This window comes from Nyctereutes procyonoides, unplaced genomic scaffold, assembly GCF_905146905.1.
Source record: "Nyctereutes procyonoides isolate TBG_1078 unplaced genomic scaffold, NYPRO_anot_genome, whole genome shotgun sequence".
NCBI classification, from domain to species: Eukaryota; Metazoa; Chordata; class Mammalia; order Carnivora; family Canidae; genus Nyctereutes; species Nyctereutes procyonoides.
In genome coordinates this window covers 20,094,819-20,113,473 of record NW_026575147.1, presented here as the reverse complement: position 1 = coordinate 20,113,473, position 18,655 = coordinate 20,094,819, and the positions used below count along the sequence as shown (strand labels likewise).

General features: G+C 37.7%; 1 protein-coding gene across 1 annotated transcript in view; it reads left to right on the top strand.

The window, feature by feature from the left end:
• Positions 1-18,655, top strand: part of ARNT (aryl hydrocarbon receptor nuclear translocator) — a 67,618-nt gene that overhangs the window by 30,003 nt on the left and 18,960 nt on the right. The window contains exons 4-11 of the mRNA XM_055312313.1: positions 351-395; positions 4,308-4,352; positions 6,425-6,638; positions 10,132-10,345; positions 12,013-12,115; positions 13,868-13,933; positions 14,324-14,409; positions 16,163-16,239. Of these exons, the coding sequence (XP_055168288.1) occupies positions 351-395; positions 4,308-4,352; positions 6,425-6,638; positions 10,132-10,345; positions 12,013-12,115; positions 13,868-13,933; positions 14,324-14,409; positions 16,163-16,239 (850 nt within the window). The remainder of the gene's footprint in view (positions 1-350; positions 396-4,307; positions 4,353-6,424; positions 6,639-10,131; positions 10,346-12,012; positions 12,116-13,867; positions 13,934-14,323; positions 14,410-16,162; positions 16,240-18,655) is intronic.

Genomic DNA, 18,655 nt, shown 5'->3' with positions numbered 1-18,655 from the left:
TATCCTTAAAAATGGTTAAGATGGTAAATATTATGTGCCATGGTTTTTTTTTGTTTTTGTTTTTGTTTTTGCCATAATTAAAACAAAACTATCCCTAATATCAGAGTGGTGCTGACAGGGCAGTTAGCTGTGCCCTTAGGAGATTATCATCTTGTTTTGCAGTATCTGATAAGTAAGGTCAAGGAAGAACATCAGAAGACAAATAATAGCAATATCTCTATTGCTTTGTGATGCTTTTCCATTAGCTTTTTTTCCCTATTGAATACTTTTACTCCTTTCTAGTTTTTATTTCAGATGAAGTAGACATAACAAGTATAATGCTTTGGGCTAATCTTATCTTTCTTCTTCAGGTGTGATGATGATCAGATGTCTAATGATAAGGAGCGATTTGCCAGGTAATGTAGTAGAGCATCTTGGGCCATGTTGTGGGACCAGGCAATTCAAGTGTATAGATTTTTAATTTGATCTCATTAGTAGTTAATTTCTCTGGCTAGTCTTCTTATTCTGAAAGCTGGCAAAATTTCCTATGACAGTTATTGTTTATGTTCAGGTAACATGGCTTCAAACTGATGGTACAATTTTCACAATGTTTTTATTTATATAATAGGTAGTTATACGGTGAACTTGCAGGTGTCCACAGGAACACATGTTAGGAATTTCTTGGTTGCATTTATTATTAAATGGGTTCACAAAATCTGTACAGATAATAGTTTTCTTTTAAAAATGGCAACAGAAACAATTTTTGTGGAGTTGAATTTTGATTGGAATAAATTTAAATTTTGTTAATATTATGAAAAATACTTTGCTTTTTATTAAACATAAATCCTTCTCAACTATTGAGTTGATTTATGTTTAATAAAAAGCAAATATATGTTTTCAGAAAGTTAATTCTAAATTTTATATTTTAACAGTGAATTAGTTTGTTTTTTAAAAATTGAGTTTGCAGCCACCTCAGAAAAATGAATAATAAAAAATCCAGAGCTTAACTGAGTACTTATATTTATTGCAAATGTTGCTAATCTGGGGACCATACTTTGAGAACCACTGTTGGAGGGCTAAGAAATACCAGTCACAGTAGCTTATATCTGAAGCAATAAGATGCCATCATGGGCTTTGAAAAAGAGATTTTAATAAATAAAATGTATGTGGGATTTTTCTCTAGTAGCTGTGTAGAAGATTGATTAAAGAGAAGCACTGTAGTCAGGGAGGTAGATGGGAGACTGTTGAAATAATTAATATAGCTATAAAATCATGAGTGCTTGGGCTAGAGTCGAGGCAATGGCAATAGGAAAGGAGTGATTTAAGAGATTTTCAAAGAATTTATTTAATGAAATAGGTACTTATAAATACTTGAGGATGTAAACCATCTCTAAAATGAGAAGTTAATTATAGATATTTGGGGAATAGTTTTTCAAACTGTGTTAGACAGTCAAGCATCATGGGCACCTGGCTGGCTCAGTCATTAGAGCATGCAGCTTCTGATCTTAGGGTCCTGAGTTCAAGCCCCACATTGGGTTTAAAGATTGCTTAACTAAATAAACTTAAAAAAAAAAAAAAAAAGAATGAAAGTCAAGCCATCAAATAGTACTGATCATAAAGTTTCCCAGTCTCTTGATTTAAATTCCAAAAAGCTATGAAGACATGACCTGAATTATTTTAGTCTTCATTTGTCCTCCTTAATGTAAATATTAAAACATTTACATATTTCATTCAGAGATAAGAGTAGATAAGGGATTATGGATTTCTACTTGTAGTAGCAGTAATAATAAGAATTTTAGATATTTAACTTTCTTTTTAATAACTTATTCCTGTAAGAGATGATTTGCCAGTTTACCTCACATATTCTTCTGGGAATTTAGTAGAGGGTCTTCAAAGCTGAAAATATATGTATTTTCTCAATTCTTTGAATAAACGATTTGTAGTTTGTTAAGGAACCATAATAACCACTGAACATGTTTAAACTACTGAATGTAAGACCGTTCTTTTGCGTTTCTCATCAGTATACATAAGTTTTCATATTTTTGTTCTTATTGTTACTGTATTATTTTGAGTCTCTTTTTTCCTGTGGACCATTTAGTAGAAACTTTCCCAGGTATTGATAAAATCATTGTACATGTCACTTGTTTTTTTTAGATTTATTTTTTTTATTTTAGAATGAGAGCGAGAACAGGCAAGTGAGTGAGCATGGGAAGGAAGGACAGAGAGAGAGAGAGGGAGAGAGAATCCCAAGCAGGCTCCATAGCAAGCACATAGCATCTTGTGGGGGGGCTCCATCTCACCATTCTGCGATCATGACCTGAGCCAAAACCAAGAGTTGGACACTTAATCAGCTGTGCCATTCAGGTGCCCCTGTACGTGTCACTTTTAATAATGAAATAGTTTTAATATATCATACTTAGACATTTTATTTGAGGTTTCTTTATATATATATGTTGTTTTTAATGGAGCTGATTACTGATACACTGGCCTACCAATACCTTGATGTTTCTTCAGTTGCCACCAACCCTTATAGTTTTCTGTTTTCCTGAAAAACTTAATGGGAATCCTTTGAGCCTCCTCTAGGGGAGGGGCAGTTGGCATAGGGATCCACCAGTGTCGGGGCTTTACTACTAATTTATGGGAGAGTGAATAAATAGAAATTTACTACTTTATCAAATCAGTGATAGGGGATATGCCAAAAACCTAATTCTTAAGTTTTATTTATGTAATTTCTCCAGTGAAACCTGTTTGGTTATCTGTGAGTGCATGTCTGTGTGTCTGCATGTTACAGAGAGATTTGTATTTGTGATCATTTGTTCGACATTCTTATCATGATTTACTCTTTGATTTTTTTTTAAATTGTAGAATAGCATATGTGGGGGTGCCTGGGTGGCTCAGTTGTTAAGCAGCCAGCTTTAAAAAAATTTTTTTTAATTTAAATTCAACTTCCCAACATACAGTATAATACCCACTGCTCATCCCATCAAGTGCCCTCCTTAGTGCCCGTCACCCAGTTACCCCATCCTCCACCCACCTCCCCTTCCACAACCCTTTGTTTGTTTCCCAGAGTTAGGAGTCTCATGGTTTGTCTTCCTCTAATTTTTCCCCACTCAGTTGTCCTCATTTCCCTTATAATCCATTTCACTATTTCTTATATTCCACATATAAATGAAACCATATGATGATTGTCCTCTGATTAACATATTTCACTTAGCGTAATAATCTCTAGTTCCATCCTTGTCAAAGCAAATGATGGTTATTTGTCATTTCTGATGGCTGAGTAATAATCCATTGTATATATATATACCACATCTTCTTTATCCATTCATCTGTTGAAGGACATCGTGGCTCTTTCCATAGTTTGAAGCAGCCAACTCTTGATTTTGACTTAGGTAGTGATCTCAGAGTCCTGGGATCAAGCCCCGCATCAGGCTCTGTGCTTAGTGATGAGTCTGCTTGAGGATTCTCTCTTTCCTTCTGCCCTTCCCCCCTCTCTCAAGTAGATAAATAAATCTTTTTTTTTTAAGATTTTATTTATTTATTCATGAGAGAGACACACACACACAGAGGCAGAGACACAGGCAGAGCGAGAAGCAGGCTCCATGCAGGGAGCCTGACATGGGACTTGATCCTGGGTCTCCAGGATCAGGCCCTGGGCTGAAGGCGGCGCTAAACCGCTGAGCCACCTGGGGTGCCCGTAAATAAATAAATCTTTTTTTTTTAAAAAGATTTTATTTATTTATTCATGAGAGACACACAGAGAGAGAGAGAGGCAGAGACACAGGCAGAGGGAGAAGCAGGCTCCATGCAGGGAGCCCAATGTGGGACTCGATCCCGGACTCCAGGACCACGCCCTGGACCAAAGGCAGGCGCCAAACCGCTGAGCCACCCAGGGATCTCCATAAATAAATAAATCTTTAAAAAAAATAGCATATGTGAATATAATTTTATTTTGGAAGAAGTGTATGAGAATGGTATTCCCTTGTTTGGTTCTTGTTCAAACTCTACTTTGTTGGTCTCTACAGAGATTGATGGCAAAGTGTTTTCTGTGTTCAGACTATGTTAATTTATAATGAATATTGGCCTTGCTTTTATGTCAACCTTTGTCCTGTAAATTACTTTTTCTTTATCCTAATAAATGGCTTTGTAGAGTTATAGGCAAGGTTCCTGTGTATATTTTAATTTTCCCTTCTCTGCATCTATTTTGTTCTATTTCCTTTTTCCTTCCCTTTCCCCTCTCCTTCTTTCCATTTATCCATCCATCTTTCTTTTTTTTTTTTCTTTCTTTTTATTTTAATTTTAGCTTAGTTCATTAATTCTGTTTTTAGGTCGGATGATGAGCAGAGCTCTGCGGATAAAGAGAGACTTGCCAGGTAGGAAAACAGTATCTTTCAGCATGATGAAGCAGATGATGCTGCTTTTTCCTTTTTCTTACTCTGCTCTTTTCTTCCCCTTTCTCTTTGTGTCTTTCCTTATCTGTGGCAAGAGAGGACAAGATTTTTTAGAAGTTTGTGTGTAACAGGAACTTTGGCCTCCCCCATCAGAAAGTGGGTGAGTTGAGGGAACTTTACTAAGGAATTTAAGAAATTGCTATTAGTTTTATAGTTTTCTCTTTTCCTCTTTATCTCAGCACTGTTTTCAAAATAAAAGGCTTTAGAAGCAGGGCAGTGATGCCTGTTTGTGCTTTCGCAGGAAAATACTCTTTTATCAGAAGGCTAATAAATATCTCTGTGTTTGCAATTAGTTCCCAATATTTAGGCCTTAGCATTTATTCCACACCTCTCTAGAAAGCACACCTTTCTAGACTCACAGGCTAGATTACTGTGTCATAGTAGTATCGCCTTGCTTTGGTGATTGAATCTTTTGTGGTTTCTTGGAAAAGTTTTAGCAGCCTTGATGTGGCTTTTGAAAAGATTAGCCTTGTGGACTTCAGTGTCAGAAATCCATCAGATACTAGGAAGATGGGTGCTTTAAGTTTGAAAGTTGAATATTCTGTTTCTCAGGCAAATTAACAAATAGGACCTATATAGTGAGACCTTTTTGCCATTTGGGAAGGAGGCTGTAGAGTTCTCTTTGGAGACTTTTGTCAATAACGTAGAAATATTATGATATGGTAATATTGTAATGGTATGCCCAGATTTTTCTGTTTTCTAGCTTCAATGATTTGGGACCACTCAGTAGGAGATACTGATACCAATGCCTGGTTTTACTACTTTTCCCCCCTCATCTCATTTCCTTTTTCAGCAGGTCCACAAGCCCATTTTGTTGTCCTTTCCTGCTAACTCTTTAAATCTTTGAAAAGCTGATTTGTCATGATACGGTGGGAAGACCATTGCATTAATTGGGAATGAGTGCTTCCTTTGGGAAAATCACTTAATTGCTTAACCTTATAGTTTGCTCTTCTCCTAAAAAGATTTATATTAGGTCAGTTTTCATTTTTCTTTTTGTTTTGACAAAGAACTTTTATTCAGATAGGATCCTTAAATAGTAAGGGAAGTAAATAAAAAAGATAAAGCAAAAGCTGCTCAAGACGAAGCAGTAAAGCAGCATATTGTTTTTTTCTCTTTGAGGCATCCCGGTTGAAGACACTGAGGAACTATGGGGCTTTTCAGAAATCCAACTTGAAAACTACTGGGTTATTATTTTTAACAATGATAAAATTCTGTTTTGATTTTGAGGAAATCAGTGTTGGAGAAGTGGTCTACTTATGCTGTTGAGATCCAGATTGTCTGTTTTCAGGCCTTTTCCTCCTCACTCCACTTTTATCCTCTAATTCATTTTGTTCCAACTAGCAACCCAAAGGGATCTCTAATAGATGATGTCTTAGAATCTTTTGAGCTCAATGCACTGGCACCACACCCAGATAAAGAAGGTAGGACTTGGTGCATTGAGACAAATAAAATTTCAAAATCTTCCATTCTGCCTGCTAGAGTTAAGAGTAAGAGAGAAGCTGAGAACAGGCAACATTTTAGAGACTAAAGGAATCTATACTATCAATTCTTTTATCAGCTGTTGCGCAATATACCAGTTTTAGAAAAAACTGGCCATTTTAGTTTTAGCCTTTAAAAAGTTGAATTAGTAACCATGGAGTCAGCCAAGCTGAGATTATTTGTCTCTGAGGAACTAAAGTGAATAAAATCAACATCTTTTAAGATTATCATTTCTTAAAACATTTTTTGTTTTGTTCTGGGGGCATGGTAATCTATATAGAAAGTGAACATTTCCAGGAGATAGAATTGCTAGTAACTGTTTATTCTCTGTCTGCCTTGTTAGTTTCTATTCCATGCTTGTTCTGCATGAGAAGATTGGCAAACTTGACTCTACCTTCTGAGACTTAAGCACTCCTCAATCTAAAAACTATATTTCTTCAGCAGCTCACTCCATATTTATATCACTTTACCTGCTCCCAAACGGCCAGATGTGACCACCTCCTCTCTCCATGCAGGGAAAATCATAGTGAAATTGAACGACGACGACGGAACAAGATGACAGCCTACATCACAGAACTGTCAGACATGGTGCCCACCTGTAGTGCCCTGGCTCGAAAACCAGACAAGTTAACCATCTTACGCATGGCAGTCTCTCACATGAAGTCTTTGCGAGGAACTGGGAATACATCCACTGATGGCACCTACAAGCCTTCGTTCCTCACTGATCAGGTCTCTGAGATGTACAACTCTGAGATAGAATCTGTTGAAAGTTTTGATCTTTTGGGGGTAGATGACCATAATTCTAACTAGTGTCTTATATTGGAAGTCAGAGAAGAGTTGAGTCTGTATATTACTTAAAGTACAAGAATTCAGCTGTTAGGGAAAATTCTATTTATTTATTTATTTATTTATTTATTTATTTATTTATTTATTACGATTTTATTTATTTATTCATGAGAGAGACAGATAGAAAGAGAGAGGCAGAGATACAGGCAGAGGGAGAAGCAGGCTCCATGCAGGGAGCCTGACGCGGGACTCCATCCTGGGTCTCCAGGATTATTCCCTGGGCTGAAGGCAGCGCTAAACCGCTGGGCCACCCGGGCTGCCCGCTGAGCCACCTGGGCTACCCTGTTAAGGAAAAATTTACACCATGGGAAAGTAGTTTCAATTCCTGGCTATAATATTCATTAGCAAAAATAATAATAATAATAATATTCATTAGCATTGGAACAATGAGAAGTACAGAAGACTTGTGCAAACTATTTGGTAAGCCTATAGGTATTTTTTTTTTTAAAGATTTTATTTGAGAGTGAGAACATGCACTAGCAGGTGGGAGGGCAGAGGGAGAGTGAGAAGCAGGCTCTCTGCTGAGCAGGGACCCCGATTCCAGGACCCTGGGATCATGACCTGAGCTGAAGGCAGAGCAGACACTTAACCTAGGCACCGCAAACTTATAGCTATTTTAAACTTCACTCGTGGATGTAGCCTATATGATGAAACGAGTGGAATTGTAGGAAGAAGAGATGACCATGTCCATGGAACCAGTTCTCTTCGTTGGCTGTAGGGTTATAGAAGATGGAAGAAATCTATTTCTTATTCCTGAAGCAGCTTTCAGTTTTAGTGATACAAGGAGTCTAACAAGGCAGTCATCATTCCTTAGAGATTTGCTCTGTTACATGTAATGAGAAAAATAGGTAAGGCAAAAACATTTCTAGCTGCTTGGGATGTCAGTCTGAATGTGAATATGTGAGTTTTTGGAAATCAGTCTGAATATGAATATTTGAGTGGCTAGATACACACATAAGTGAAAAATGGGAGGAAAATGTGTTTAAGGAAGAAAAACTTCTTTTTAAAGATTTTATTTATTTATTTTTTGTTTGTTTGTTTGTTTGTTTATTTAAGAGAGACAGAGTGTGTATGTGACCTGGGCAAGGGGCAGAGGGAGAAGGAGAGAATCTCAAGCAGACTGTACACTGAGCTTGGAGCCTGATGTAGGGCTGGATCCCCTGACCCATGAAATCGTGACCGGAACCGAAATCAAGTGTCAGACACTCAACTGACTGAGCCATCCAGGCACCCTGAGAAATAACCTTGTTTTAAAACACATTAATAATTTATATGGGACTAGATAAATATATAGTGGAGGATGGCTAAAGTGAATAGAATGATCAGGTCAGAGTAGGGATGGTCATCAGCAAAGACTTCTAAGAGTAAGAAAGCCATGTTCTGTTTTGATTATTAAAAATAACACATGGCTGTTGCAGAAAAATTTGGAAGATAGGAAATATAAGGAAGAAAAAATTGGCCTATAATGTCACCCTTTCATTCAGAGGCTTAGAAGGAAGGAATGTGGTTTGAAAGAAAGTAATAATAATTTTCCAGGGGATCCCTGGGTGGCTCAGTGGTTTGGTGCCTACCTTTGGCCCAGGGCGTGATCCTGGAGTCCTGGGATTGCGTCCCACGTCGGGCTCCCTGCATGGAGCCTGCTTCTCCCTCTGCCCGTGTCTCTGCCTCTCTCTCTCTCTCTCTCTCTCTCTCTCTCTCTCTGTGTGTGTCTCTCATGAATAAATAAATAAAATCTTAAAAAAAAATTTTTTTCTAAACGGGTATCTATATGAAAGCACACATAGCATGGATTTTATATACATGTACATTGAAATAGTTAATCAGTTTATTCTAACAATCTATGTAGAGATACTGATTGAACAGACTCCAGTTATGCACCTTTTGTGGGCTAACCAGGTACTTTGTGCTATGAAAAGAATAAAGAGATTAGAGATAGTCATTAGTGGCAATAGATCTGTAAATAAATGAATCACAGTATGAACACACTGTTAGTTGTATCATAGAGGCACAGTATTAAAGTCCTGTAGGTGGATAAACATGGAGAGGTAAGGGATTAGTGTCATAAATACTGGGAATAACTTCAAATGCTCTCTCTCTCTCTGTGCCTCCTGTTCTCCTCCACCCTTCTAAAAAACATACATTAGTCTGTGTAGTAGCATTTTAAGGCTGGATTCAAGAGAACGAAAGCAGGAAGACCATTTCATTAGTCTTGGTGTAAGATGACTAGGATGGTGATGTAGTATTAGAAATAGAATTGATAAAACTAATATCACTGGAGCATGAGAGAGAGTAATTAGATTTTGAGTCTTGTAGCCTGATAGGAAGGTGGTACTGTTAATTAAGAAAGGAAATGCTAGAAGAGCACAGAGGATTTTTGGAGGGGGAAATATGACTAGTTTTGAAATGTTGAAATCGAGTTGCTGGTAGAGTATCTAATTGGAAATATTTAAAAGTTAGTTGGAATTTAGGTCTGCTTAAAGATAAAAAAAAAAAAAGTTTAGACCAGTCTAGAGATGTAGACTTGGGGATCATTTCATAGCAGGGAGGAGTGGATATAATCTCTCAGGGATAGAGTATGGTATAAAGAGAGAAGAGAACCTGAAATAGAACCTTGGAAATATCTATACTTAGTACTTGAACTAAGGGAAGAAAGAGTGCCTAAAGCAGAGAAAGGACATTTAGAAAGGGAGTAAAAGTTGGAAGATGGTGTCTTAGAAGCTAGAGAAAAACAGAAGGATGGAATGGATATCACCAGATTCTGGAGAGAGATTAACATGATAAAGACCCAGAAAGGGGGGCTTGAATTGGCAGTTAGGAGGACATTGGTGATCTGCTGCAAACAACAATAATTCTTCAGAGTGATGATTATAGTGGGATTGAGAAATAAGTAAAAGGTAAGAGAATAGAGCCATTGAAGATAACATTTAATATAAACGTGGCACTGAAAAAGAAATGAGCTGGGCAAAATTGAGAAAAGGTTTGTTTAGAATTGAGAAAACTTGATCATGTTTATAGATCTGAGGGGAAAGAGTGAAAATGGGAGTATTTGTAGAGCAAGATCCTAAAAAGAGACCAGAGGGGGTGAGATCAAGGACTAAATTATTGTTAATGGTAAGCCTTTTTATTCCCCATCTTGAGTGAGATAAAGAGGAGGAGGTGGATAGTGACATAGATTGAAGAAATATCTATTAGAAAAAGCTGTCATGAAGGCAATGACACTTAGAGTACAAAGCTGGGGCTGTGGATCAGGCAGGAGCCAGAAACGCTTATGGAGAGAGAGAGAGAGGATGCATAAGGCCTGAAGTGTCTTCTTTTCATGAATAATACTTGACTTTGAAGAGTTCATTATTAACTATTATTTCTCTTCCTTGGACAGGAACTCAAACATTTGATCTTGGAGGCAGCAGATGGCTTTCTGTTTATTGTCTCATGTGAGACAGGCCGGGTAGTTTATGTCTCTGACTCAGTGACCCCTGTTTTGAACCAGCCACAGTCTGAATGGTTTGGTAGCACGCTCTATGATCAGGTGCATCCAGATGACGTGGACAAACTTCGTGAGCAGCTTTCCACCTCAGAAAATGCCCTGACAGGTATGAATTATATGGATGGAAAATGGATGGGAAGCCCTTTATTTTTTTCTGAAACAGAAGAGGTGTTTTAGCTCTTCAGTTTGTTCATTGACTCTGACATGCCTTCTAGAATTTTCTCCTATAATATAATTTTTTTCTATCCACATACAGATAATTTGTAGCTTATCCTTAGAAAATGTTTCTTTTTCTTTTTTAAAGATTTTATTTATTCATGAGAGAGACACACACAGAGAGAGAGAGAGAGAGAGAAAGAGGCAAAGACACAGGCAGAGGGAGAAGCAGACTCCATCCATGTAGGGAGCCCGATGTGAGACTTGATCCTGGAACCCTGGGATCACACCCTGGGCTGAAGGCAGGCACTAAACTGCTAAGCCACCCCAGGATCCCAGAAAATGTTTCTTTAGTGACAGTACACATGTAAAAGTTTATTAGTGTAAATAAAACAGTAAAAACCAAATCTACAATGAACTTTTTTTTCCCCATTTTAAAAGAATTAAGTTATCCATGTTTCTGTCTCATTTATATGAGTACCTGCTATTTTTTCTACCTGTTTGTGCATATCTTTGCTTTATACTGGATTCTGTGATAATAGATTTTTATTTTAGAGGAGAGTGGTTATCAGTGTATAAGTTGTTTTTATTGTTTGTACTATTTTTTTGTCTTATTTCTATTTTTGTTTTCTTTCTTCCCCTTATTTTGATGCTCTTTAGTCCTTTTGCAAGTGTCTCACTATAGGAAACACATCTGCTCTTTAAGCAACTCTAGAAAAAAATTTAAAGTGAAAGCAGATCAAAACTGGTAATTAAGGGGCACCTGGGTGACTTAGTTGGTTGAGCGTCCCAACTCTTGGTTTCCATTCCCGTTGTGATCTCAGGGTTGTAGGATTGAGCCCCATGTCTGGCTCTATGGTGAGCCAGAGTCTGCTTGAGATTCTCTCTCTCCTCCCTCTGTCCCTCCCCCTGCTCTCACACGCATATGTTTATGCACATTCTGTCCCTCTCAGTCAATCAAATTTTAAAAACCTGATAATTAAATACAAGAAAGTCTGTTATAATTTAATTGTGTTTTAGTTTTTCCTTCTTTTAGGTTTTTATGAATTTCATTTTTCTAGTTTTTTTTTTTTTTTAAGATTTTATTCATGAGAGACACAGAGAGAGAGGCAGAGACACAGGCAGAGGGAGAAGCAGGCTTCAAGCAGGGAGCCTGATGTGGGACTTGATCCCGGGTCTCTAGGATCACGCTCTGGGCTGAAGGCAGGCACTAAACTGCTGATCCACCCGGGCTGCCCAAATTATTAGTTTTTAAACAGTGACATTCCCTCAGTGTGCATGTGTGCACATATGTGTACATGCACGTGCATGAAAGTGAGACCCAAGAATATAGCCTAGCCTCTTTCTTGCCAACACTACTTTCCATTTCCATCTTCTTTCCTTGCACAGAGTTATCTTCAGTGCTGCCTTTGAACTTAAGAATAAGATTCATTGATGGGAATTGAGATATTTTAGACTTGGAAAAAAATCCAACCCCTATTTGGTGTGTTCTTTTATAAGCATGGAGATTGGAGGACAGAATAGGATACTATTTGTCTTTGCCTCTAGTGTCTCTCTCCCTTCCTTTTCACCATATATAAGAACACACTCCAGACTGCTCTTCACGTCATTTTTCAGGGCGTATCCTTGATCTGAAGACTGGAACAGTGAAAAAGGAAGGTCAGCAGTCTTCCATGAGGATGTGTATGGGCTCAAGGAGATCATTTATTTGCCGTATGAGGTAAGTGTCAGGTTGAGGATTGATATAAGAAAAATTAGGAGTAGAGGGCTTTTGTTTTTTTAATAAAGTTTTTTTTTTTTTAAGATTATTTACTTATTCATGAGAGACACAGGGAGAGAGAGGCAGAGACATAGGCAGAGAGAGATGCAGGCTACCTGCAGGGAACCTGATGTGGGACTTGATCCTGGAGACCACAGGATCACGCCCTGAGCCAAAGGCAGATGCTCAACTGCTGAGCCACCCAGTCGTCCTGAAAAGATACCTCTTAAAGTCACAAAGTAAGTTCAGGTTATACAGTGGAAATTACCTACATTGTACTGAGAGGATGCTTATTAGAAATGATGAGTAGGATATTAAGAAAGGTTTCCTGAGAGTTTTAGAATTTAATATTATGTGACTTAGTGGTTTAGACTAACTTCTGAACCTAGACTGCTAGATTTGCCACTCATTAACTTCTGAAACCTTGAGCAGATTACATAACAACTTTGTGTTATGATTTCTCCTAATATTGGGAATTATATTAATATCAGCCTCATAAAGTTGTTATAAGGATGAGATAATATGTGTAAAGATGCTTAGACTAGTACAAGGCACATATTAAACTCTGTGTAAGTTTTATCTATTATTTTAAAGAAATGAAAGTAGAGAGGGTGGGAGAGAATGTCTCAATATGTGAACATGATCTATGTAGAGACATAGGCAAGAGCAAGATAAATAATAAGGAAACATAGCAAATAGATTGGGTTGTGGTATAGAACAGGAATGTGCAAACCACAACTCTGTGAATAAAGTCTTATAGGAACATAACCGTGTGCATTTGTTTATATATAGTCTATGGCTGTTTTTATGCTCTGATGGCCTAGTTGCAGTAAATTGTACGATCCACAAAAGCTGAAATATTTACCATTTGGTCCTTTACACAAAATGTATACTGACACCAATGTAGAGAATTTCTGCAATTGAAGAATATATGGAACTTTTTTTTTTTTTACCAGAGTTGGGCTTTTTTTTTTTTTTTTAATTTTTTAATTTTTATTTATTTATGATAGTCACAGAGAGAGAGAGAGGCAGAGACACAGGCAGAGGGAGAAGCAGGCTCCATGCACCGGAAGCCCGATGTGGGATTCGATCCCGGGTCTCCAGGATCGCGCCCTGGGCCAAAGGCAGGCGCCAAACCGCTGCGCCACCCAGGGATCCCCATTTTTTTTTTATTTTAATTTATTTATGATAGTCACACACACACAGAGAGAGAGGCAGAGACATAGGCAGAGGGAGAAGCAGGCTCCATGCACCAGGAGCCTGACGTGGGATTCGATCCCGGGTCTCCAGGACCGCGCCCTGGGCCTAAGGCAGGCGCTAAACCGCTGCGCCACCCAGGGATCCCCATTTTTTTTTTAATTTTAATTTATTTATGATAGTCACACACACACAGAGAGAGAGGCAGAGACATAGGCAGAGGGAGAAGCAGGCTCCATGCACCGGGAGCCTGACGTGGGATTCGATCCCGGGTCTCCAGGACCGCGCCCTGGGCCTAAGGCAGGCGCTAAACCGCTGCGCCACCCAGGGATCCCCTATATGGAACATTTTGAACTTCAGATTCTCGGCAGTTATAAGTTTTAGAAATATCAAGCCTGACTTCTTTCTCCTCCTGTGTCTGGTTGTATCCAGAGCCTTTTTTCTGGCTGTTAATGGATGGAAAGTTATTAAGTGGCACAGCTTAATTGCTTTTAATATCTCCGTTCTTTGAAACAGATGTGGCAATAGTTCTCTGGACCCAGTCTCCATGAATAGATTGAGCTTTGTGAGGAACAGATGCAGGTGAGATCCGAAACAATGAAAAACCAAAGAGATGGCTACATACTGGTAGAGATCATCATTTTTTTCAACTATCTTACTGTAGTACTTCCTTTAGCAGCCCTCACATTCATCCTTCACTTCCCAGTTATTTTCTGGCAATATTTTCTGAACTTCTACAGCTTCTTTTGCTCATCTTATTTAAATAAGGTGCCCTACTAGTTCCTGCTGCAGTACCTTTTTGTTGCTTTACTTTGGCAAGGTCAGAAATATGGTGGTCACTTTTGGGGAGAAAGGTCAAAAAGCGATCAGTTTTCTAAACATGCAAGAGCCTAAGCTTAAAGGTACTAAGCCAGCGTTGCCTTTTAAATGCTATTGAGTAGGGTTTTCTCCTCACACATGTACTTCTTCTAGGAATGGACTTGGCTCTGTGAAGGATGGGGAACCTCACTTTGTGGTGGTCCATTGTACAGGCTACATCAAGGCCTGGCCCCCAGCAGGTAGGAAAGTTGGATTTCTCTTGTGGTGCAGCAGGTTTGTCACAGAGTCGGAGAAAGTTAGCTAACATTTATCATGTACCATGTATCATGTATGCAAAATGTACTTTGGTATAAACCATGATAAGAAAATAGGAGGAAAAAAAAAAAAGCAGACTCCTGCCCCTTTTTTATATGCAGCTGGGGAGATGGATTACTCAGACTTGAAAAAGATTCAGTGTTGGCTCTGTCACAGAATGGAATTTTTAAATGTTCAGATTCATAATAGTATATACTGAATACCTATTTTCTCATACTTGTTTGCAAAGAAACAGTTGGCGTTGAAAGCAGTTAATTTGGGAAAGCTTCCTAAAATAGAAGCAAGACTTTGAGGGAGAAGAGGGAAATGACTTGATTGTAGTAACTTATAAGTGAGATATTCCTTTTAAAAGGCTTTAAATCAAGATATGAGCACTTTAGCTTTATTAGAACTTGAAGTCAAACAAAATGTGAGAAGGGTGTTTGGGGTATGGGGATCAGCCTTTTAAACTGGTTTGTCAGAATTTCCAGATCCTACCAACTTTATTACTTCCCTGCTGGATGGGTATAATTGGGAAGTGGGATTGTAGGGAAAGTGAAACTAAGATAAAAGGGGGAGGAAAGGTTACCACCTTCGGGAAGAGATTAAACTTTGCATTTGGAAAAATGGTTTGATTATGGCATTTTCACTTACTGATGGTATAACTTAGGGTAAGACGCTTGACCTTTATAAAAAGAACCCCTCAATTTTCTCATCTATAATTGGGAGATAATATATCCCATGTGGAATTATTTTGAGGATTAGATTTAATGTAATAAAAGCACCTAGCCCAGTGTCTGACATATAGTAAGCATTCAGTAAATGGTAGTTAAATGTAATTAAGAAAAACTAATTTTAAGTGTAGTGACATTTGAGCTTTTTAGCTTATATACTGTAAAAACATTTGTAGTATACATGGTCTTTTATACTTCTGTATTGCTCTCACAGAAATAATATTTTTCTTGATAAAAAGACAATATATGTGCAAAGACTAGGGAGAAAATGCAGTCTTCTTCCCTTTCCACATGTAACATTGAAACTTTGCTATCCTTTTTTCCAAAGGACATAAATAAATAACTATTGCTGTTTAATTTCATTTTTGATTGTTTGCATATTTTAAAACCACAAGTTGGGCAAGACATTTGTTCTCTGCCTATGATATAGTCATAGAATAAATGACTGTCTTCATATATATTTGGTTTGGCCAGCATAGTTTTTTAGAATACTTTGAGTGGGACTTGTACTCTGCAGTTTGTTACAATTCATATGAGTAAAATATATGAATTAATACATATAAAAATACTTTTTTTAATAAATAATTTTATTTTTTATTTTATTTTTTAATTTTTATTTATTTATTCATGAGAGATACACAGAGAGAGGCAGAAACACAGGCAGAGGGAGAAGCAGGCTCCACGCAGGGAGCCTGATGTGGGACTCGATCCTGGGTCTCCAGGATCACACCCTGGGCTGAAGGCAGGCGCCCAACCGCTGAGCCACCCAGGTGTCCCTAAAAATACTTTTAAAACAGTATCTGCAATATAGTAAATTTTGTGCAATTGTTTATTATCATTCAGCACTCTATTGTTTTATATCTAGTCACTTCATACCTACATCTGTTTTAAATCTTTTTTATCTGAATTGAAGGTGATTGAGTTTGAGGTCCCTGTTAAACCTTTTAACTTCACCTTCTTGAAGGTGTCTCCCTCCCAGATGATGATCCAGAGGCTGGCCAGGGGAGCAAATTTTGCCTAGTGGCCATTGGCAGACTGCAGGCAAGTATGAATTTTCCATATTTGCATCATCTATTTTCCTTTTTCCATTCTTTCTTTTGCTTTCTTTGAACATTTTTTAAAAGGTTTTATTTGTTTGTTTGTTTATTTATTTATTTATTTATGAGAGAGGCAGAGACATAGGCAGAGGGAGAAGTGGCTCCATGCAGGGAGCCTGATGCAGAACTCGATCCCAGGACTCCAGGATCATGCCCTAAGCTGAAGGCAGACACTCAACCACTGAGCCACCCAAGTGTGCCATACATTTATTTTTTTAATTTTATTTCCAGTATAGTTAATATATAGCATTACATTAATTTATTAACATATCAATTTTATGAGGTGTATAAGTGATTTCACAATTTTTTTTCTTTTTAAGAGAGGGAGAGAGGTGAGGGGAAGGGGCAGAGGGAGATGGAGAAAGAGAATCTTTTTTTTTAAATTTTTTCATAAAGATTTTATTTATTTATTTATTTATTTATTTATTTATTTATTTATTTATTTATTTATTTAGACACACACACACAGAGAGGCAGAGACACAGGCAGAGGGAAAAGCAGGCTCCACGCAGGGAGCCTGACGTAGGACTCGATCCCGGTTCCCCAGGATCATACCCGGGGCTGCAGACAGCGCCAAACTGCTGCGCCACTAGGGCTGGCCGAGAAAGAGAATCTTAAGCAGGCCCAATGCCCAACATGGAGCCTGATGAGGGACTTGATCTCACGATCTGAGCCGATCGAGTTGGACACTTAACTGATTGAGCCACTCAGGTCCCCATTGATTCAGTACATCTATACCTGCTCATCCTAAGTGTACTCCTGGGTGGGGGGTTGGGTTAAATAGGTGATGGGTATTAAGGAGGACATTTGTGGGGGCAGCGTGGCTGGCTCAGCGGTTTAGTGCCACCTTCAGCCCAGGGCCTGAACCTGGAGACCTGGGATCAAGTCTCACATCGGGCTCCCTGCATGGAGCCTGCTTCTCCCTCTGTCTTCCCCTCTCTGTGTGTCTCTCATTAATAAATAAATAAAATCTTTTTTTTTTTTTCTTCTTTAAAGGAGGACATTTGTGATGAGCACTGGGTGTGGTGTATAAGTGATGAATCACTAAATTCAACACCTGAAACTATTATAGTGTATGGTAACTAAGTAGAATTTAAATAAAAACTTGCAAAGGAAAAAAAAATGTCCTCTTCACCTATTTACCTATCCTCCCCCCATTTCATTTTAGCCATTCTAATAGGTATGAGGTAGTATTTCATTATGGTTTTCATTTGTGTTTCCCTGATGATGAGTGATGTTGAGCATCTTTTCATTGGTCTGTTGGCCATCAGTATGTCTTCTTTGGAGAAATATTTATTCATGTCTTCTGCCCATTTTTTAGTTGGGTTGTATAATTCTTTATATATTTTGGATACTAACTCTTTATTAGATATGTTATTTGCAGATATCTTCTCCCATACTATAGGTTGTCTTTTAGTTTTGTTGATTGTTTCCTTTGCTGTGCAGAAATTTTTTATTTTGATGTAATCCCAACAGTTTGTTTTTGCTTTTGTTTCCCTTGCCTTTGGAGTCATATATAGAAAAATGTTGCTGTGGCCACTGTTAAAGAAATTATTTCCTATTCTATCTTCGAGAATTTAAAAAGAATGTGTATTCTGATGTTTTTCGGGTGGAATGTTCTGAGTATATTCGTTAGATCCATCTGGTCCAATGTGTCATTCAAAGCCACTGTTTCCTTGTTGATTTTCTGTTTGGATAATCTATCCATTGGTGTAAGTAGGATGTTAAAGTCCCCTACTATTATTGTATTACTGTCAATTACTTCCTTCATATTTATTATTAGCTGCTTTATGTATTTGGGTATTCCCATGCTGAGTGCATAAATATTTATAGTTGTTGTATCTTCTTTTTGGATCATTCCTTTTATGATTATATAGTATTTTTCTTTGTTTTTTGTTATGGTCTTTGTTTTAAAGTCTATTTTGTGTGATATGAATATTGCTACCCTGGCTTTCTTTATACTTCCATTTGCATGATAAATGGTTTTCCAACTCTTGACTTTCAATCTGCATATGTCTTTAAGTCTGAAAGGAGTCTCTAGTAGGCAACATATAGATGGGTCTGGTTTTTTTATCCATTCTGTTATCCTGTATCTTTTGATTGAAGTATTTAGTCCATTTTCATTGAAAGTGTTGATAAGTATCACCATTTTGTTAGTGGCTTTATGGTTTTGTAGTTCTTTGTTCCTTCTCTTGCTCTCTCCTCTAATGTTTTGTTGGCTTTAATGACATGCGTGGATTCTTTCTTATTTTTTGCATACCTTTTACTGGTTTATTTCATGGTTACCATTAGGTTTGTGTATAACATCTTATGTGCATAAAAGTTTACATTAAGTTGATGGTCACTTATGTTTGAATCCG